Source organism: Manacus candei, unplaced genomic scaffold (genome assembly GCF_025592945.1).
Source record: "Manacus candei isolate 608988 ecotype Guabito, Panama unplaced genomic scaffold, ASM2559294v1 h1tg000048l, whole genome shotgun sequence".
Lineage (NCBI taxonomy): Eukaryota > Metazoa > Chordata > Aves > Passeriformes > Pipridae > Manacus > Manacus candei.
In genome coordinates, this window is record NW_026138096.1 from 9,207,111 (window position 1) to 9,225,371 (window position 18,261).

At 40.5% G+C, this 18,261-nt stretch overlaps 1 protein-coding gene across 5 annotated transcripts in view; it reads left to right on the top strand.

The window, feature by feature from the left end:
- Positions 1-18,261, top strand: part of CTBP1 (C-terminal binding protein 1) — a 237,817-nt gene that overhangs the window by 76,496 nt on the left and 143,060 nt on the right. Inside the window, exon 1 of one of the 5 annotated variants that reach the window (XM_051798604.1) lies at positions 12,076-12,139. The exons of the other annotated variants lie outside the window; for them this stretch is intronic. Within the exon in view, the coding sequence (XP_051654564.1) occupies positions 12,133-12,139 (7 nt within the window). The 5' untranslated portion in view covers positions 12,076-12,132. Of the gene's footprint in view, positions 1-12,075; positions 12,140-18,261 lie in introns of those variants that run through there. 5 annotated transcript variants of the gene reach the window in all.

The following is an 18,261-nucleotide window of genomic DNA, read 5'->3' on the forward strand; positions in this document are numbered from 1 at the left end:
CCATGACATGGAAATCCTGTAGGCCTGGTAGATACTCAGTGTGTGCAAGAAAACTGTAACAAGTTTTCTGAGCTCTAGATGATCAAACTTTTATCAGTTGATAAATCTGTAAAATACTTCCAGCTGAGGTGGTTGCCTGTGTGGGGTGAGATGCAAAGTCCTGGGTAGTTTGGGGTCTGTGCTGTGTGTCCTGTCTTATCAGAGAGGGACAGGGGACAGTGTCAATTTTTTGGAGGACAGAGATGGGGATGTGTGTTTATCCAGTACTATGAGCAAGATTTTATTTTGATAACAATTCATTCAGCCTGTTGTGTAGCTCAGTTCTTAGACTAGTTTCTGTATATTAGTACACTAAGTTATTTGTTTGGGTTTTTTAAATCCTATCAACTAGGATAAATAAAAGCTTAAAAATATTTTTAAATGTAGAGATTAATGGGTGCTTGACTTCTTTGGATGAGGCCAGATTTCTGACTCTGTGAGATGCTGTGTTCTGTAGGATAATGCACTGTGGTTCTACCCAGGACTGGACAGTACATTCATTTTCCTTACAGCAGTTTCTTCTTCACCACCTTCTTCAAATCTCTTCTTTAAGGAGACGCTACTCTCTATCCCACCTGTAGGATGTCAAAAATTCAAAACCTTTCAGATTTTTCCATTATATGTGGCAGGTTATATCGATTTTGGTGCTGTTCCTGGTCATTCTGTATTCCCCCATGGCTGATGCAACCTCTCTGACCCACCATAGACCCACCAGCCACATTGACTGTTCCCTGGAAAACCAAAATGGTCTCTTTGAATAGTCTGGAGAAAAAAAATTGATGTCAACTCTTCATCCTTCCTGTTCAATGCTTTCACTGTTTCACTGATGTAAATTATGTGTTTCTACTGAAAACAGTGAAGAAAACAGTCAAGATTCAACTGCAGCGAATCACGTAATCCAAGAGCAAATGAACCCTTTTAGTTCTTCCTGTCAGTTCTACTCAACAGTGGATTTTGCACTCATATACAACACTTTCAGTTATATATTTTGATACTGGTTGGTTGACTAATATGAAAAAAAATGTATCTGTTCAAATCCAGAGTAAATCAATAGAAGTGTAGAAATGTAAGAAAACAGAGGGGGGAAGAAATGTTTTCAGCACATGCAGGACTTCTCAGCCCTCAATAACTCAGGCTTCTGGTTTTCCTCAGTGTCAGAAACCTTAAAGAATTTGGGACATCTCTCCCTCATCTCCCATTGTGTCTGAGGTGTGAGGTTCCTCACAGACACATATTGTTGCTCCTGTCCAGGCTTCAATGACCAGGAAATAGGAGAAACCAAAATAGCAATAACTAATTTAATGCAATTTCTATTTACTTTTACTTTTCTAATTCAGCAGGAGGATTATGTGTAAGTAATAGGTAATGTTTCTACTCCTCAGCTTTAGGAAGACCAGAAAATGTTAGGTAAATGAGTAATTTTATTTTTTTTTTAAAATCAGTAAGTTTCTTCATTTTATTCTGTTGACAGTCAGAATTAAACCTCAGATCTTTTTGGTAGCATCCCTGTTGCCTCATGCTATGTCTTTTTGTTGCTTCCCCATCTCTTTGGGTTGGCTTTTCAAATATAGAAAATCTACTCCTCTGTATCCTTGTGAAATCCCATTTCTGTAGAATGTTACATGCTCTACTGAGCCATTTAATATAGATCTCACTTTCTTCTGTTTACTGATGCTGTAAATTTAAGATATTTTACTCTTCCTCACCCCAAAAGCCCAGTGGACCAGAAGGAATGTTCAGTCTTTTTAGATATAGTCACTTATAGAGAGCAAGTTTACCCTGCTGGCAATGGGTTTTACTCTTGGAGAGGGTGAGGGAAGTGTCAGATTCAAAATATAGTGCACTCAGCAAAGGGAATAACTGAATTTTAAAATGAGCACTTGGTTAAAACTAGTTAGAGGAAAATGAGGGGGATAGCTTAGCTTCTGACAATTTTGATATCTCTTGATTTTGATTTATCTCTTATTATATAATCAAATGATATGTCTGGAATACTGTGATATGACAATTTTTTTCTTTTCTCATTACACCTTTTTTCTTTTAAAAAGACTTAAGTCCTGTATTTCTAGACACGATTCAGAAATTATTTAGGCACGATGCTCATAATATTTCATAAGAAAAATAAAAATCAGTTTTTATGTATTAATACTACGCTATAATCACTCACATCAGTACTGTTACTTTTTACAGACATTTGAAGTATTTATAGTAGGAAGTATATTAGTGTTGGATATAAGAGAAGGGATAAGGTACTCATCAAAGCCCTGTGGATGTTAGTCTGGGAAGGTCTTGGTACTGTGTGGTGGTCTGCAAAGATTTTCCACCCAAAAAATGCAGTAACTTCAGTGATGATTAATTTTTATTCTTGCATCACCATCCTACTTCTTGTTGTTAAACAATTCTTCACCTTTTTAATTTTGGGCATGTCTTATTGCTAAATGTAATTTTTTTCAATGACTCCTGCTTTCTTATTCTGACATGTTCAACACTTAATATGATTAAATGGCTGTTTAAATGTCTGTGCAGGGCATTTAGTTCTGTACACCCCATGAAGTTTCTATATTTGGAGACTGAGTCAAGGGATGTGGACCCTCTCATATTCCTTCTAGCTTATTCGGTGGTGCAAAATAGGAAGTAATTATTCCTGGTGTTACCCAGAAAATTCTGGGTGCCCCAAATATGAGATGCTACAAAATGACAAAATACTGCTGAGCATATTTGTTTGCTTTGTTGCTTTGGCTTCAGTTGTTTGGGTTATTGAAAGGATGAGGATGTTTGCTTAATTCCTGTAGGGAATTTCTACTTCAAACAAGATGAAACTAGTTTCTCCTTGACTGGCTGTTGCTTTTCACCTGTCCTTAAGTGCTGTCCATGCCAAGGACTGCTGGGTGATCTTTGCTACCTTGTTAAATTACTCTCAGTTTTTTTCTTTTTTAAACTTTATGGAGATTTTTTTTTTTACTGTGATTACAAAAAAAAGTGACCTTGTTCAAATAATCTAAGTGTTGAAAATCCCATGTAAGTCTTTAGGGCACAATGGAAGCTGTTCTCTGTCATCTCTCAGTTGTAGACTCATTCAGGTGGTTGAGGAGAGATGTGTGGCAGGAGCAGGGATTTACAGCTGGATTTACAGTTTTATTTTTCAATTATGTGGTATTCAATACATTTTAGCACAGAATTGAAATGTGTCTGAACTGAGATGTGTCACAGTATTGTAGAGTTCAGTCTTCATTAGTTGCTGCTTTTTGTACAATTATGGACAGAGGTCTTGTCTTCACATACAGGCAAACGCTGGTTTGAAGCCTTAGTATTACCAGTGCTTCTAGAAATGGTTAAACCTATTTATTTTTTTGGCAGAGCCATTTTTAGAGCTTCTGAAGGGCTATTAAACTCTTCCAAAAAGGTACATAGGAACAGACAATCTTAAAAATAAATGTTAAGCTGTTGTTTCTGGTTTAACCATCAAAACGGCTCTCTTCTTACTCATGTTGCAACATGGGCTGCACAAAGAAGTCTTACTCTAGCAAGAATGTGAATGCAAAATGCAGTGAATTATGTTAACTGTTATGTATTTTACCTAGTTTTATACCAGTGGGTTGTTGTCTGTATTTCAGACAGCTTTGAAAACAAACATATTCCTTTTGTTGAAAAATAGGTTTACATCATCCAAACTGAGCAGTATTATCGTTTCAGAAAGGCTAAATACATTCTGTGCTATCTGTGATCCAAAAAGCTTATGAAGGGATAGAGAAGTAGGAAAAAAGTCCATCTGCTTTTGTTAAAGAAGAGGTAATTAACAAATACATATGAAAAACCCCAAACCCTTCCTCATGCAGAGCTGCCATGAGGAGGTGGGCAAGTGAACTGAGGTGTGTTGGCCTCCTTGAGAGCAGGTAGCAAAGCTCAGGAGCATTTTCAGTGGAGGTGTTCAGGCTTGAGATAATTCAGGTTTTTAAATCAACTGGTAGTTTCTTTCAGAGTCAGAACAATAGCTGAAACCTAAACAATGTCAACTCTGCAGTCAATTTATTATGGGATTATGAGAGATCTGAAATGTTATCTTAAGACTATTATTAACTGTTAATTGACAATTAATTCCAGTTAGTTTTAATATAAGCGCTTTTCTGTTACGAGTTTGTTTTGCAGAACAAAGGGGAAAGTGTGTTTGTGTACACACATGGAGGCAGGTTTAGTGATGTCTGATCTAACACTGCATCAAGGGGAAACAGCTGTGATTTAATGAGCACAAAGTGACTGAAGTTCATAACTGGGACTGCCTTATTGATGTTCTTGGAAGGGTTTAAGAAAGCTTCTTGCCCTGCACACGGCTTCAGAATTTAACTGCTGAGGTAGGTTGTGCCAGGAAGAAGGGTTGTGTCTGCAAAACCCGAGAGCTGGGCCGTTGAGTTATGTGTAATTACGTAATTAAAATGCAGCATTTCGTTGAACACACCTCATTCAGCAGAGAGAAAGAGAGAGATCCTACAGCTACCTGACACCTCTGCAGCAATCCCACCCTTTTGGTGAGCGGTCCGTATCCGTGCTGGCCTGCCCAAGCCAAGGATCATCTCCCTGGGAGAGGCAGTGGGTTCAGTGCCTCCAGCTTGAAAGATATTGTGTGATTTAACAATACTGTTTGATCGTTCTGGGGATAGGGAGACAGGTACAGGCAAAGACTCTGGTTTGACGCCTTGGTATTGGCAGTGCTTCTAAAAATGGTTAAACCTGCTTAAGTAGCAGTAGTTTTTTTGGCAGAACCATTTCTTTCAGAGGTTCTGAAGGCTCCGGTGTGCCAAAGGCAGCCATGTGGTGTGGAAGCTATGCAGGGCAGCTTCTTTCACCTCTCCAGAGGAGTCTTCCCTCTTCATTTCTAAACCACCACAGTGCTTTGAAATCCAGACATTATCTCCTGTTCAAAAAAAAAAAAAAGCCTCAGCTCAGCCCTTAGCACTTTTGTATTTCGTAGAATACTACGGAGCTTATTGTGAATTAATTCAAGACTCATAAAAATTAGTATTTACTGCTACTAAGAATTATAGGCTTCTACCTTATGAGCTACCAGAATTGAAGAAACAAGCTGAGGTCTGGGTTTTGCTGGCCTCTTGAAGGTCAGCAGGACCTTGGTGTTGGACTAAAGCATCCACAAAGCTTGAGCGTGACTCCAACCGCAGAGGCCGATTCCTCCCAACCCTGTTCAAGATCTTGAGCCAGAACTTGTTACTCACGACCATCTGCTGAATAATGGTATTGCAGAGTCCAGACGCCGTCCTTGGGTAAGCAACCGTAGGCACAATTTCATTCTGTGTATCTCAGCTCGTGGCCTGATGCTGAATGAAATGAGGATGCAAGCAGAGTGGCTGCTGCTGGAAAACTCAGCTGAAGAAGAACTATTCCTTCATGCAGAAATTCACTGCCAAGGTGTTACTCAAGAAGAAATATTTTTTTGAAAAGGTGTGGTGGGCAGGAAGGGTTACCAGTGGAGTACTGAGCTTGGCTGGCTTCATGTGGATCACCTGGCATCAGTGGGGGCTGTGCTAATGAAAAAATTGGAAGGTGTCTTAAATATAACAGGGAATCGGGATATTGTTCCGAAATAATGGAGATTGCGTCGGAAACTGGGCTAGTAGAAGCAGAATCAAATTCAAAATATAGAATCAAAGATTGTGTCTTCTAAGTGAGTAATAGCAGAGTTTTGTAAAATAGGAACTTGCAACAAGATTCTCATTATAGATAAATAGTACTTGGATGATCATGGGATGTGCTTTAGCAATCCCTGTGATATGCATAAAAACAAGTGAACAGAATTTTCTGCTCTATCAGTGTGAGTTCATCATTTCTGAGCAGCTTAATGAGTGAGGTGAAGAGGCTATCATCTCAGAGGGAGACGTGAGGAGGATATTCATCCTCAGATACTGTATGCAGCAAGAGGAAGAGAACTGAAAACCGGTGACTGCAGAATCAAAAAAACAGTACCAACAACTGCTGAATGAATTGAGGGTGAAGAGGATTCCTGATGGGCAGAGCACCCAAAGTCCACCACAGCTTTCCAAGGAGAGTGGTGGCAAGAAAAAATGAAGGGGTTTTCTTAATAGGGAAATTTAAGTTCATGAAAGGAATTATTTTGCATAGCTCCTATAACATCCCAAGGGAAATCCTTCTCAGACCTCTGCTTCTAAGAAATGTGTTATGCCATTAGCACTCTTAATGCTTTATTCAAACTATTTTCTTTTTTGGAGCAAAGTCTGGATGTTCTCAACTACTCAAGACAATCTGCTTTGGGAGTAAAAGCCTATTGTGATAGATGTTGTGATACACATTTAGCCTACATATCAAGGTAATTGTAATATTAAGAGAAGAACGTATTTAAGTAATGTATTAAATACGTCACCACAATAGAATGTACAAATATCCTTCAAAAGGAGCTCAAAATTTCCAAACCGAAACTCCAGGGAGAAAAATTTAGGAAAAAGTAGATGAGGTACAGATACTCGTTTCTGGATCTTAGTTGCTGATTTGAGAAAGCTGATAGATTCTTAAAAGCCAATTTTAGATTTTAGTGCAGTATCAACTGTTTTCTTAAATTCCTTATGGTCTCAAAATTGCACCCATGAAACATCAGCTATGTTTACCAAAATATTTTCAAATTTAGATGCGGGTTGCAACACAGAGAGATAATTCAGAAAAGGAAGCGTGTATCTGGTGTTGACAGTTTTGCAAAATGATGTGAATGTGCATTCAGAATTTTCCCTATAAGTAAAAAAAAAAAAAAGATTTTTACTCTTCCAAAAAAAAAACCCACCAAAAAACCACCAAAAACAAAACAAAAAAACCCCCACCCCCAACCCTATCATTATAACACATTTTGACTTTAAAAATAGCATTTGTTCTTGTGCTTTAAATCAGAAAGTATCAAGGCTTTTCAGTGGAGCAACTTATTCTATCACCCTTGAAAACAAGTGTGGAAAAAGACAACTGTATTGAGTTCCCATCTTTTTGTGATTTTTAGGCCCTATAAGAGTGCAAAGAATAGCAACAAATGTTTAAAAACAACAATAAAAAAAAATCTGAGTTCATTGTTGTCTAATGTTTGCTGCATAATAAATGCTGCATAATTGCCATTTTAGTAAGTGAGTACAAAAAGTGTTCAGGTCACTGAGAACACAGAGACTGCCTGGTCCCCACCCCAAACCTGCCCATGGTGTTTGGTGCCCATGTAACCTTCCTCCCCTCTCCAGCAGGTGCTGGTGTGGAAATGGCTGAATGTAAAGCCCTGTAAGTAAAACCAGAGGCTCTGAAGAGCTGTGGGAGTTAAGCCCTTGAAGCACCACTTCTGCTAAAGATCTGTGGTCTTATCCCATGTCTAAGATGAGTATCTGTGTCCCTCTACTCTCGTAAGACCCCACCTGGAGCACAGAGTCCAGCTCTGGGGCCCCAAAATAAGAAGTTCTTGGATCTGTTGGAGCAAGCCCGAGGTCTGGAGCCCCTCTGCTATGGGGTTGTTCAACCTGGAGAAGAGCAGGTTCCAGGGAGACTTTCCAGAACGTTCCAGTACCTAAAGGGGCTACAAGAGAGCTGGAGAGGGACTTCTTCCATGGGCATGGAGTGACAGGACAAGGGGGAATGGCTTCAGACTGACAAAGGGCAGGTTTAGATTGGGTATTAGGATGAAATTATTGACTGTGAGAGTGGTGAGACACTGGAAGAGGTTGCCCAGAGAAACTGTGGCTGTCCCACCCCTGAAGTGTTCAAGCCAGGTTGGAAAGGGCTTGGAGCAACCTGCTCTAGGGGAAGGTGTCCCTGCCCATGGCCGGGGGTGGAACTGGATGATCTTTAAGGTCCCTTCTAACACAAACCATTATATGATTCCATGATAATTGGATGCACAAGCTGGACAAATGCAGCTCTCTGAGAGGCAGCACTTCACAGCATGATGAGGATTTAGCAGAAATGTTGGTTCTTTGGAGAAAAAGTGGTCTGCCAAGAACTCCAAAAAAGTGGGAGCTGCTTGCTTTAACTTAAGATGTTCAATAATTCCAGTTTCCAAGAGAAGAATGAGGCAACTTAGTCTCAAAGTACTTCATGAAATGATTATTGAACTGGGTCAAACCATAAGGTGCCCTCTAGCCCAATGTCCTGTATGAAACAGCAGGCAAAATCAAGCCAGCTATGTACAGTATTTCAAAAACTTCCAGCTTTCAGATTTTTTCAGAGTATGGACCTCTGACCTGATGCAGCTTCCGTGCTACACTCAGTGATATATGTACATGTTTATTCTTTCCCTGGAAAGCCTGGCTGGTGCTCCTTCAGACTCCTGTGAACTTAGGTCCCTGCACTCCTGACTGGGAAGGAGGAAGGTACAGTAGAAGAAAATTTACCAGGATCAAGTGAATGGTACCAGATAAAAAAGCAGTGGTGGGCATTTTTGACCACTGGAATGGCTTACAGATGTTTAGGATAGGAATGCTGTCATGTGGGCAGTAAGATAAAGACACCCTGGTGTATTTGATTATAATACTTAACGTTATGCATGCAGATACATTTTAGAGTAGACTGGGTATGCATATATGCAGTCTTAATATCCGGGATAAATTTGCGTAATTATAGCTCATAATTTATCTTGTTGCAGCTATTTCTGAAAGTTAAATAATTGCTGATAGGAGGGAGTGGTAATTTATGGCAAGAGAAAACGCTCTCACCTCATGTGGAGGGTGGTGGGTGTGATTCTGAAGCTGGTCCTGTTTGCTGCTTCTCTAAAATATGCATTGCTGCTGTCTGTAGGCATGTTTTTGGGACTGAAAAGACTCATAGCAATGTGGGTATTTTCTTAGTAAATGAAGTGATCACTGTGCAGAACACTTGTAAAATATTTAAATAAATGGTGATTTGTGAGTGGGGATATTGTGGGTATGTTTTCCAAAATGTATTCATTCAGAAGGAAAATAGCGTGTTATAATAAATTTCCAGTTGCTAATAATATGCCAGAAAACAGATTTTTTAATTTTAACTGATCTGGGTTGCCATAGTTAGGGAAGGCAGCAGCTTATCTAGAGTAGTAAGCCTTTTAAGGAACTGTGTCTGTTTATTAACTTAACAATGTTCTATAAATTATTAGATTGAAATGTGGATATGGCCTTTGAGAAGATGGATGTCATGAGAAGAACTGATGGAATTATAACTTCGAATATGTTCCTGTTTATGTGTTTAATGTATTATTAAATGTCGTTTATTTAAGAAAGGAATTAAATTAATAATGGATCTAGTATAAACAAATATTGCTTTATATCACTTAGACTCTATTTGATTTTTGTTTCATGACAGCAGTTCAGAATTAAGATTCCATTATTTATTAGCTAGAAAGAAGGATGGGAAACGCCACATATCATTTGTTTAGCTAGGAAATCCATGGAAGCCGAGGAAGTGACTAAACATTATGGATGGAAAATACTCACTGCAGGTATGAAAGTATGCTTCCAGGAAATGCTGGATGTTTTTCTAGAAAAGAAATATTTGGAAGATTTGGCAAGGCATCAATCGTGTGAAGACTCGCTGAAAGCACCACGTATCTGGCATTATAGAGGATTAAAACTAATTTTAGGACAGCCGTCTAAAGCAGTTGGTATGGCACAATTAGCCTGCAGAAACAGAGTACTGTGGAGTTTCAGGAACTAATAATTGTAAACTTTAATAAACAGGATCTCAGTATTTTAAGTTCTTCGTTTAGGACGTGATTCAAAGCTGTGTGGAAATAACGTAACACGGACAGTGGAGACTGAGGACGTGCCTAAGTGTGTTCTTCCCAGCAGTAAAGCCTTTGCAGTAAGAGATGCTCCATCTTCCTCCCTGAGGAAGGAAGGGCTTCTCCAACACCTTTACAGGAGGTTGGAAAAACTCTTCTCGCTGCATTTCTCAGTAGTGGAAAATATCCATGCGGGAAAACACTTTACCATGTGTAAAGCCTCAGACCTTCAAGTTCAGTGGGATTCATTGTGATCCTAAGTTCAAGCAAGTACTTAATACTCAAAGTTATTCAGCAGGCACAAAATTTTGATAAGAGAGTCAGTCTTCCAGGTGAGACACTTGCTTTGTGTATTTAAGTACGTATTCCAGCATCCTAAAGGTACGAGAAATCTTTGTGTACTCCAGTAATGACTGCTGAAGTCTGACTAGTTAATTAATTAATTTGGTGTAAATATTTTCCTATGTAGGTATTCTGCTTTTATTACTTTTAATGCCAAAATCAGCATCATCTTTGAAGGAATAAATTCCAAAGCAAGGAGAAGTCTAGAAGGTAATTATTACGAATATGGTAGTGAATTCTTTAGCCACCACTTCACTGCGGGGTTTTTTTCTTTTTCTTTTTTTTTTTTTTGTTATTTTCGGTTATGCTTTATAAAACATGTTTATAGACTATGTCAGCAATGTTCTTCCTCAGTTGCTGTTGCAAAGACTATTTTCGCAGTTTATCACAAAATGCCAGATTTGCTCAGCATGTAATTTAATCTTATGCTTGGAAGCATCCACATTACTTGGTTATCATGAAATTATTCTTTAATAAAAATGTATGCTCTGTGATCTATATTTTATTAATTTGGTGAGTCAGTTTATCGATTGTTGCAGATGCCATGAATGTATAATTTGTCACAGTTATTGGTTGCCTGTCAGCAGTTCGTAGCACCACAGTGTTCTTGGCTCTTGGGGCACCTTAGAAATAAACCTTTCTTGATCTGCAAAAGAAAAGCTTTTTCCTGTAAATTAGTATCAAGACTTGGGTTGATATCTGGTTTATCACTTTGTGGTGTGTGTTACCCTGTATGAGCCAAACACTGTGAACAAATTCATAGTGTGGCCTGTTCAGGGAAGAGTTTTGAGCAAATACAATTTAGTGATTTGAAATGCTGGGGGTGAGGTCAGAAGGAGCATGACATCAGAAATAGGAGGCACAGGCTTTGTCACTATTTTAGTTCACTCTAAACTTAGGAATTAGCAGGGTCACTAGACTGGAAAAACAAAAGCAAATTCTTGAGTTTTTTGTCCCCTCTTTTACAGTTGATAGTTCTCTGCTGTAATATACAGCAGTCATGAGTTTTGCTGATTGAGAAGTTTATTTTTAAGAATGAATGTTAATGAATTTGAATTAAAAAAAAGACTACGTGTTCCATACAGAGATATATATTTTTATATATTTATATATATTTAAGTAAAGCAGGTATTTCTATCCCAAACTGTTTGACCTAATAAGGAAGTTTACTTTGCTGATAACTCCTCGGCAGTGATACAGCGTAAAGCTTTGTGTGTTGGAGTGGAGTCGTGTGGTTGAAAACATCTGCTGGTTTCGTTTTTGGTATTTTTAAAGGCTGGTTCTGCACCCTGGGAGCTCGTTCAAGTCACGCACCGAGCTTGCGAGTCGGGTTGTCGAAACCAGTGGCTGAGCAGGCACTGTTCTGAGCTCAGATTTTGGCTGGAGTAGACTTTTAGTGGTTTACATCCCGTCATCTTTCTGGATTCTCTAAAATGCGTTTCATAGGTCTTGGGTACTCTCTGGTGCTTCTGGGTCTTGATTTAGGAAGGGGCATCCTTTCACATGGAGCAGAGTAAGTTCCCTGGGGGGCTCCCCAAGTTTTTGGTCTGTATAATTAATATGTGTTGGTGGGGGCGGCTACATAAAAAAATCTGGGAAAAGGCCCTGTCCAAAATAAGAAGGATTGAGGGAAATAAGAAGGGGCGGGAGGTGGGGGGGAAGGGCAAAGAAAAAAAGGAAGGGAAAAAAAAAGAAAAAAGAACAAAAGTAAGAACGGGAAAAATAAAAGGAAAAGGGTGGGTAAAAAAAGGGGGAGTGGGAGGAAAAACCAGAGGAAGAAGGGAGGAAAAAGGGAGGAAAGGAATTAGGAGGGGGCGGTCGCGGAGCGGGCCGAGCCGGCGCTCCCCGCCCCCGCCGCCGCGTCACGAGCCGCGCCGCCATTGGCCGGGGGGCGGTGACGGGCGGCCGCCATTGGCTGCGGGCGGGGCGCTCCCCGCCCCCATTGGTCCGCCCGCCTGCCCCGTGTGTGCGGCGGCGGCGGCGGCGGCGGCGGATCCCGGTGCGGAGCCGGCGGGATGCAAGGTGGGTGCAGGGATGGATGGATGGATGGATCGATCGAGGAGTGTACGGATGGATGGATGGATGCCTGCGCGGACCGCCCCCCCCTTCCCGTGCCGTGCCCCCATCGCTTGATTTTTATTTTTATTTTATTTTTTTTTAAATTTTAATAATTATTTTTATACCGCGCCCCCGGCTGCGCCAGCGCGCAGCGCAGCGCCGGGGATTGCCGGGGAGCGCCGGGGGTGGGCAGGGAAGCGACGGTAAGCGGCCGCATCCTGCCCGCTCCCCCCGCGGTGCGGGGCTGCTCGGGGGATGCGGCTCTTTGTGCGGGGGGAGCACCGGGAGTTTGCCGGGCCAGGAGCGCCGGGAACGTCGAGGAGATGCCCCCGCGCGTCCCGGGTCGGTTGTGATGGTTCCAGCCCGGTGGGACCGCGCAGGGACGGGGCGATGCGCTGGGATGAACTTGGGGAGCGCGGAGTTGGCGCTGCGGGTGTGTCCGGTTTGAAAATCGGAGGTTTGCGCGTGTTGAATTGCGGAAAGTGAAAGGGAGTCAGTCTGCTGGGGAGCTGTCGTCAGATCCCTGCGGAAAAAGCCGGGATCCTTCCCATAAGTTGTTTCTGTGGATTTGCTAAATATTAAATGACTGCTTCCCCCTTTGGGTAATTGGAAGTCGACGTGATGATGTGCTGTTATCAGAACATACTTTGTTTGGTTTGAGTTTAAAAATAACAATTATGAAGTTAAATACTCTCCATTTTTATCTTGCCTGGCAAATCTGTTTTGTGTTTTCTGTTTTGTGTTTAGATCTGTTATTTTGCAACATATCTCTTTTTCATGAGGTGTTTTGCAATCAACTGTATTTATTATATTTCTTCTGTATATTTAACGTCGTATGAAAACACACCTGCCTTTTTAACTTCTGAGCTTCCTGGTGGTTTTCATGGCAAAAGTTATTTCTGATGGAGGTACGTTTTCAGGCAGAGAAATCAGCTGGCAGATTTTGCAACTTTTCTCTGTGGCATTTTTCACTGCGTAAGGCTGCAGTTAGGACTGTGTTCTGTGCTTTTTGTGCCATCTAGTAGTTACCTGGAAATTTAAATACAATGTGAGCATCCCCAGCTGGAGATAGTACTGGAAATTGTAGTATATTTGCACAACGATTTCTGTGACATACATGAAAAGTGGAAATTTTGGTTAGAAGTAACTCATTATGGCCATTTAAAAATCAGTGCCTTAATGCTTCTTTGGAATAAACTTGCCACTGAACCTTTAAGATGCCTTATGCAGAATTTGGGTTAAAAACAGGGGTTCTGTCAGTGAGTCAGTGTGATGTACACCTGTGTTTGCTCACAATGCTCTTAACCCCTTGCTGTGCATCACAGAGGCAGAAAGATGCTCGTGGGGCTAGGTCTGTTGCTAGGCCTAAAAATTTTAATTTTTTTGTTGCTAGCTTGAAGCTGTAAGAATCAATAGAGGCTTTCCTGAGGAGCAGTGGAAGAATTCCAGTGTGACCCTACCAAGCAGGAGCAGCCCCTGCACCTCTGGGATTTGGGAAGCAGCTGGATGGGCTGCTCTGTCACAGGGTCATGTGTCCTCACCTGTGGGTGCACAGGCATCCTGAGCACCGAGAGGGACCGTGGCAGTGGGATCCTTTTTGTGAAAAATAATGATGAATAGAGAGAGCACCTGTTGCACCAGCAGTGATTTGTCAGCTCCCAGGAAAAAACTGCATACCTGCAGCTCTGTGATTGTCTACCCAAATCACTTAGATTGTCTAAAATGATAGATACCTGGGGAGTTTAAATTGAATTTATCAGTGTGTTATAATGAAATGATTGTGAATGCTTGAGTATATGAGAAATTTAAATAGCTATCTGTAAAGTATTTTTTATTATGAAATAATTGCTATTTATACAAGCTATCTGTACTTTTAAAATGAAGCCAGCTATGGTTCAGTCACTGCTGTTTAAAAGTAGAAATACCCTTGCGTACATTTTATTGTGTTTTGATTCCATTACATAATGGCACGCATAATTTTCACACGTTACATAAACTTCTTCAGAGCATCCTGAGAAAACAGACAAAATAAGGTCTGTGCCTGGCTGATACCGACCGAGACTTCTTTAGCCTAAATAGCAAACTCTGGTTTCTAATAGTGTGTAAACAAACTGCAGCCAGGCTGGCAGGCGTTGCCTGCTCGTGGCGGTAACAGAAATATGGAAGATGACGTGAGTACTGCAGGACTGAATTACCCTCCACGCCTCCTGCTTGTTTTCTCACCCAGGCAGGTGAGGGAGAGCAGATGAAGGCTTTGCTTTCCTGGATTGTTTCCCTGGTGCCACGTTACCTGTGACCCCACCGCAGAGCTGAAGAAGTCCTTGTTGTTTCTTAGTCTTGTGCTTGAATTAGGAAATGTTGCTAAGCGTAGACTTTAACCCGAAGGAGATACGTGTTATTAAAATAAAATCTCTTCCAAATATAAATAGATAATAAACTCTTAATAAATATTTTTCTAAGTAATCAAACATAAAAAAAGTCAGACTAGGAAAAGTAAAACTCAGTTAGTTGATTTTTTTTAGGCTTATATTTTTTTGTAATTGTATGAGTTGGATAACAATTAGACTCCAGTATACACAGGAAGATTCACATGGATAAAATGAATTTGCTAAACATAGGTTACTGAAGGTTAAGCATCAGTAATATGCATCAATCATACATTTATTAGAAAAAAGTCTCTGAATTTCCTATTTTATCTACCTGTGTGTCTAAATTAAAGAACCAGAGTTTTAGTAGGTGTCATCTAGTTGTTTTATTGCTGGTTTTAATTTGTTTGTTTGTTTGTTTGTTTTCCTTTACCGTGACCTTGTTGGGCGAGAGAATAGAGAGGATATTTCCTTGGTGAAGTGTGAGGGATTATTGAGTCTTTACGGTCATAGTTTCTCTGTAATAGCAGTGTGACTTATGGTAGCACTTTCCCCTGATAGCAGCAATGTTTATTTCAAAAGTATCATTTTCGTACTTAAACACATGCAGCGCTAGATTGGAAAACTTTTAATGACAATTGCACGTCGTGTTTGTTTTTAAATGGTTATGTTGAATGACGGCAGAAAAATTAATCTGTAGTTTTTAAAGATCTCTGATCTTTATATTTGTTATTTAACAGAGCCATAATGTCATCACCAAGCGCTGCCAGTTGGGTATAAAGTGCGATGTGTAACGCTTTCTGGTGGTGGAGTCGCTCTAAGTGGAGAAATAATTTAAGCAGTACAAGGATTTTTATGGCACTCTTGTCACAATTAGGCTGTGTTTATGAAATATGAATTTACACAACATCTGCCTTTTGGGGCCAGCGTTCCCATCGGAGCCCGCTTGCTTCCCAAACCAGCAGTGTGGTGTCTGGAGCATCATGACAGGGCAGCATGGACTGTGTAGTGGATGGACAACCATGGCAGTGTAAGGATTCACTTGATAGGTCTGGGTGAGGAACTTGTGCAGGAAATGCAGATGGTTTTAAGTGTAAAACCTTTTGGTTTCACTTTAGCAGGGCGACTTGCTTAGGTGCACCAAGGTCCCTGACCTGCAACTGGCTCGTCCTGTTCTCGCTCCTCACAGTCTTTGCTCTCCTTAATTCTTGTGCTCCCCTATAGGCAGAAAGGGTGGCATGTGTGGTGTGCTGGTGGGGTGGGATTTAAGGTCTGGCACACACCATTACGATGGATTTTGGAGGGAATAACCCTCTCTGTCCTGAAGCTGCAGATGAGGACTTGCAATGAGGTGGGTGAATCCAGCTGGACCTTGCAGCATCAAAGTGCTGGTTTGTCTCCTCGAAATTCTCCTCCTCCACGTGCCTCTTGGTGGCCACCCTCTTACCTGAGGGTTTCAGGCGTTTTATATGGTTACACCTATCAGATTTGTCTGTTTTACTAAACTAAAACCTATCAGATTTTACTGTTTTATTTTCCTCCAGCACATGGTGGAGGGCTCCTCTTGCCCCTCCTGGCTAAGCTCAGAGATGGTCATTAATGTCTGACTGCTAAAATTTTTGTAAGCATCACAGGAAAGGCAAGTTCACAGGAGGATAAAGTAGCCTGACACTGATACTCCTCCTTGGTAGGGGCTGGCTTGGGGGGAAAGAGCAGGAGGTGCTTTACAAAAGATGGAGTTTCCCATCATGGGCCAACTTGGGGCACAAGTAGCTTTTCATACCAATGAGAAATGGGCACAATGATGAGAGACTGTGGAAAAACATTAAAAATAATTCTGTACCACTTCTCCCACTTTCCATACCTTGTCTATCTTGGCTAGTGAATGTTTCAGATCTGGCAGTAAAAATAGTACCAAGTGTTATATCTTGGTGAAACCATCCAGCAAAACCTCCTTGTTCTTCTGTAGATATTTAGTCCAGCCTTCTGCCACTGCCACCTGAGGCTTTGCTTCTAATTGTTCTCTTACTAATATTTGCAAGTTATTGTTACAGTTGCTAGATCAGAGTGAAAATTATGTGCAACAGGTAGTTGTTATAGTGGAGGTCAATCATGTTATCTTAGAGCTAGTTTAATCTGGTGAAGGAGAGAGTCCAAACTAGTTCATTGTCTCTTCTTTGGTTATCCTTCTATAAAATGGGGATAATCATAATCATAAAACGTGCTTTAGGACTTATTAAATATTTCTGAAGCACTTAGGAATCATAGTTAAAAAAATAATTGCCTAGTAAATTGTCTACTTAATAAAATGTAAAAATAAAAGATCTAGAATATATTAGGCTTCATAATCATTTAAATAGATGCATGTAGTTTATTTACCTGCTCAGTGAGAACTAACAACCATTGAAAACAAATAGGTCTTTAGGAGAACTATATTGGCAAAATGAAATTATTTAAATCAGAGTTTCCAGTTCACTAGTTTAAATTACTTTTACATTTATGATTTAGGCTGTGATTTAAATCATACTTTGTACTGTTAACGTTCAAAATTTATCATCAACACTGAAGCTGTGAACACAAAAGACGTTCTTGGCAAGACCTGCAGAATGCAATGTCAGTATATTTCTCTGGAATACTAAAGATTTAGAAAGCAAAACCTTCCTCTCGGCACTTACAACTTTTGATATATGGGGGGAAAAACCAAAACAAGCTGCAAATGATGGTATTTTAGTCAACAGACTGATGGGTGGCTGTTCCAATGGCCTGGAAGGGTCAAGGGCTGAGTAGAGACTGCTGGCATGTGGCTCTGTGGTCACTGGGTTTTTTAGAATTGGAGGAATATTTATAAAGTTTTTTTTGAATAAATAACATCAAACTCTTCATCAAATATGAAAGGATTGATAATGTTTGCTCTTGCTTTTGTGGATTAGGAGTAATACCAAGAAAGAGACTTGTGCATTACCAGCAAATATACTTCAGAATGGAAAGGACTTCCTAGAGCTTTTTATTCGTTTCTTGTTCTGCTGAGCAATTAGAAAAACAAAATCTCTTTAGATTGTCTTTACACTCGACAGATTGGCATTTGTTTTCCTCTCTGTTTAAAAAAACCTCAAATAAGCAACAAACTGAGATTTTCTTCAATAAGGAAGTTTAGAACCAAAGTTTCCAGAATTTGTGACTCTTATTCTCATGTTACTGCAGCTGGGAATACGAAGGGGAAGGTGTGGGCTTTGCTTGAAAGTTGTGTGTAGCCTTGCAAGCTGTGCAAGGCTGTAAATCCTCAAACCAGCTCTGCCTCCCAGCAGTTTTACATGGATCCTGGTGCAGCCACGGTGCTGTGTGGCCCCAGAGATGGAGATTGCATAGGTGATGCTCAGGTGAGAACATAGTGCACTTACCCCTCCTGCTTGATCTCTTTTGGATGATAAAAGGGGATGGACTGCTTCCTCTTTTCACAGGACCCATATATCCTCAAGGATTTTCTGGAGTTAAGTGCCTGTGAAATTAGGAGCAGAGGAATGGCTCTTGGCAGGACTTACTAGCCCTTCCTTCAGTTGCCTTTAGGAAATGTTGTGAACAGGGATCTGACTTGCACGCAGTAAGAAATGGTAATTTCAGCTTTAAGTAATGATGCTTTAAATTGTGATTTGCATTTGTATCTTTAAGGAGTAAATACCAGATTGCAAAAGTAGTTTTGTACCTTCCTGTTTTCATTCTTAC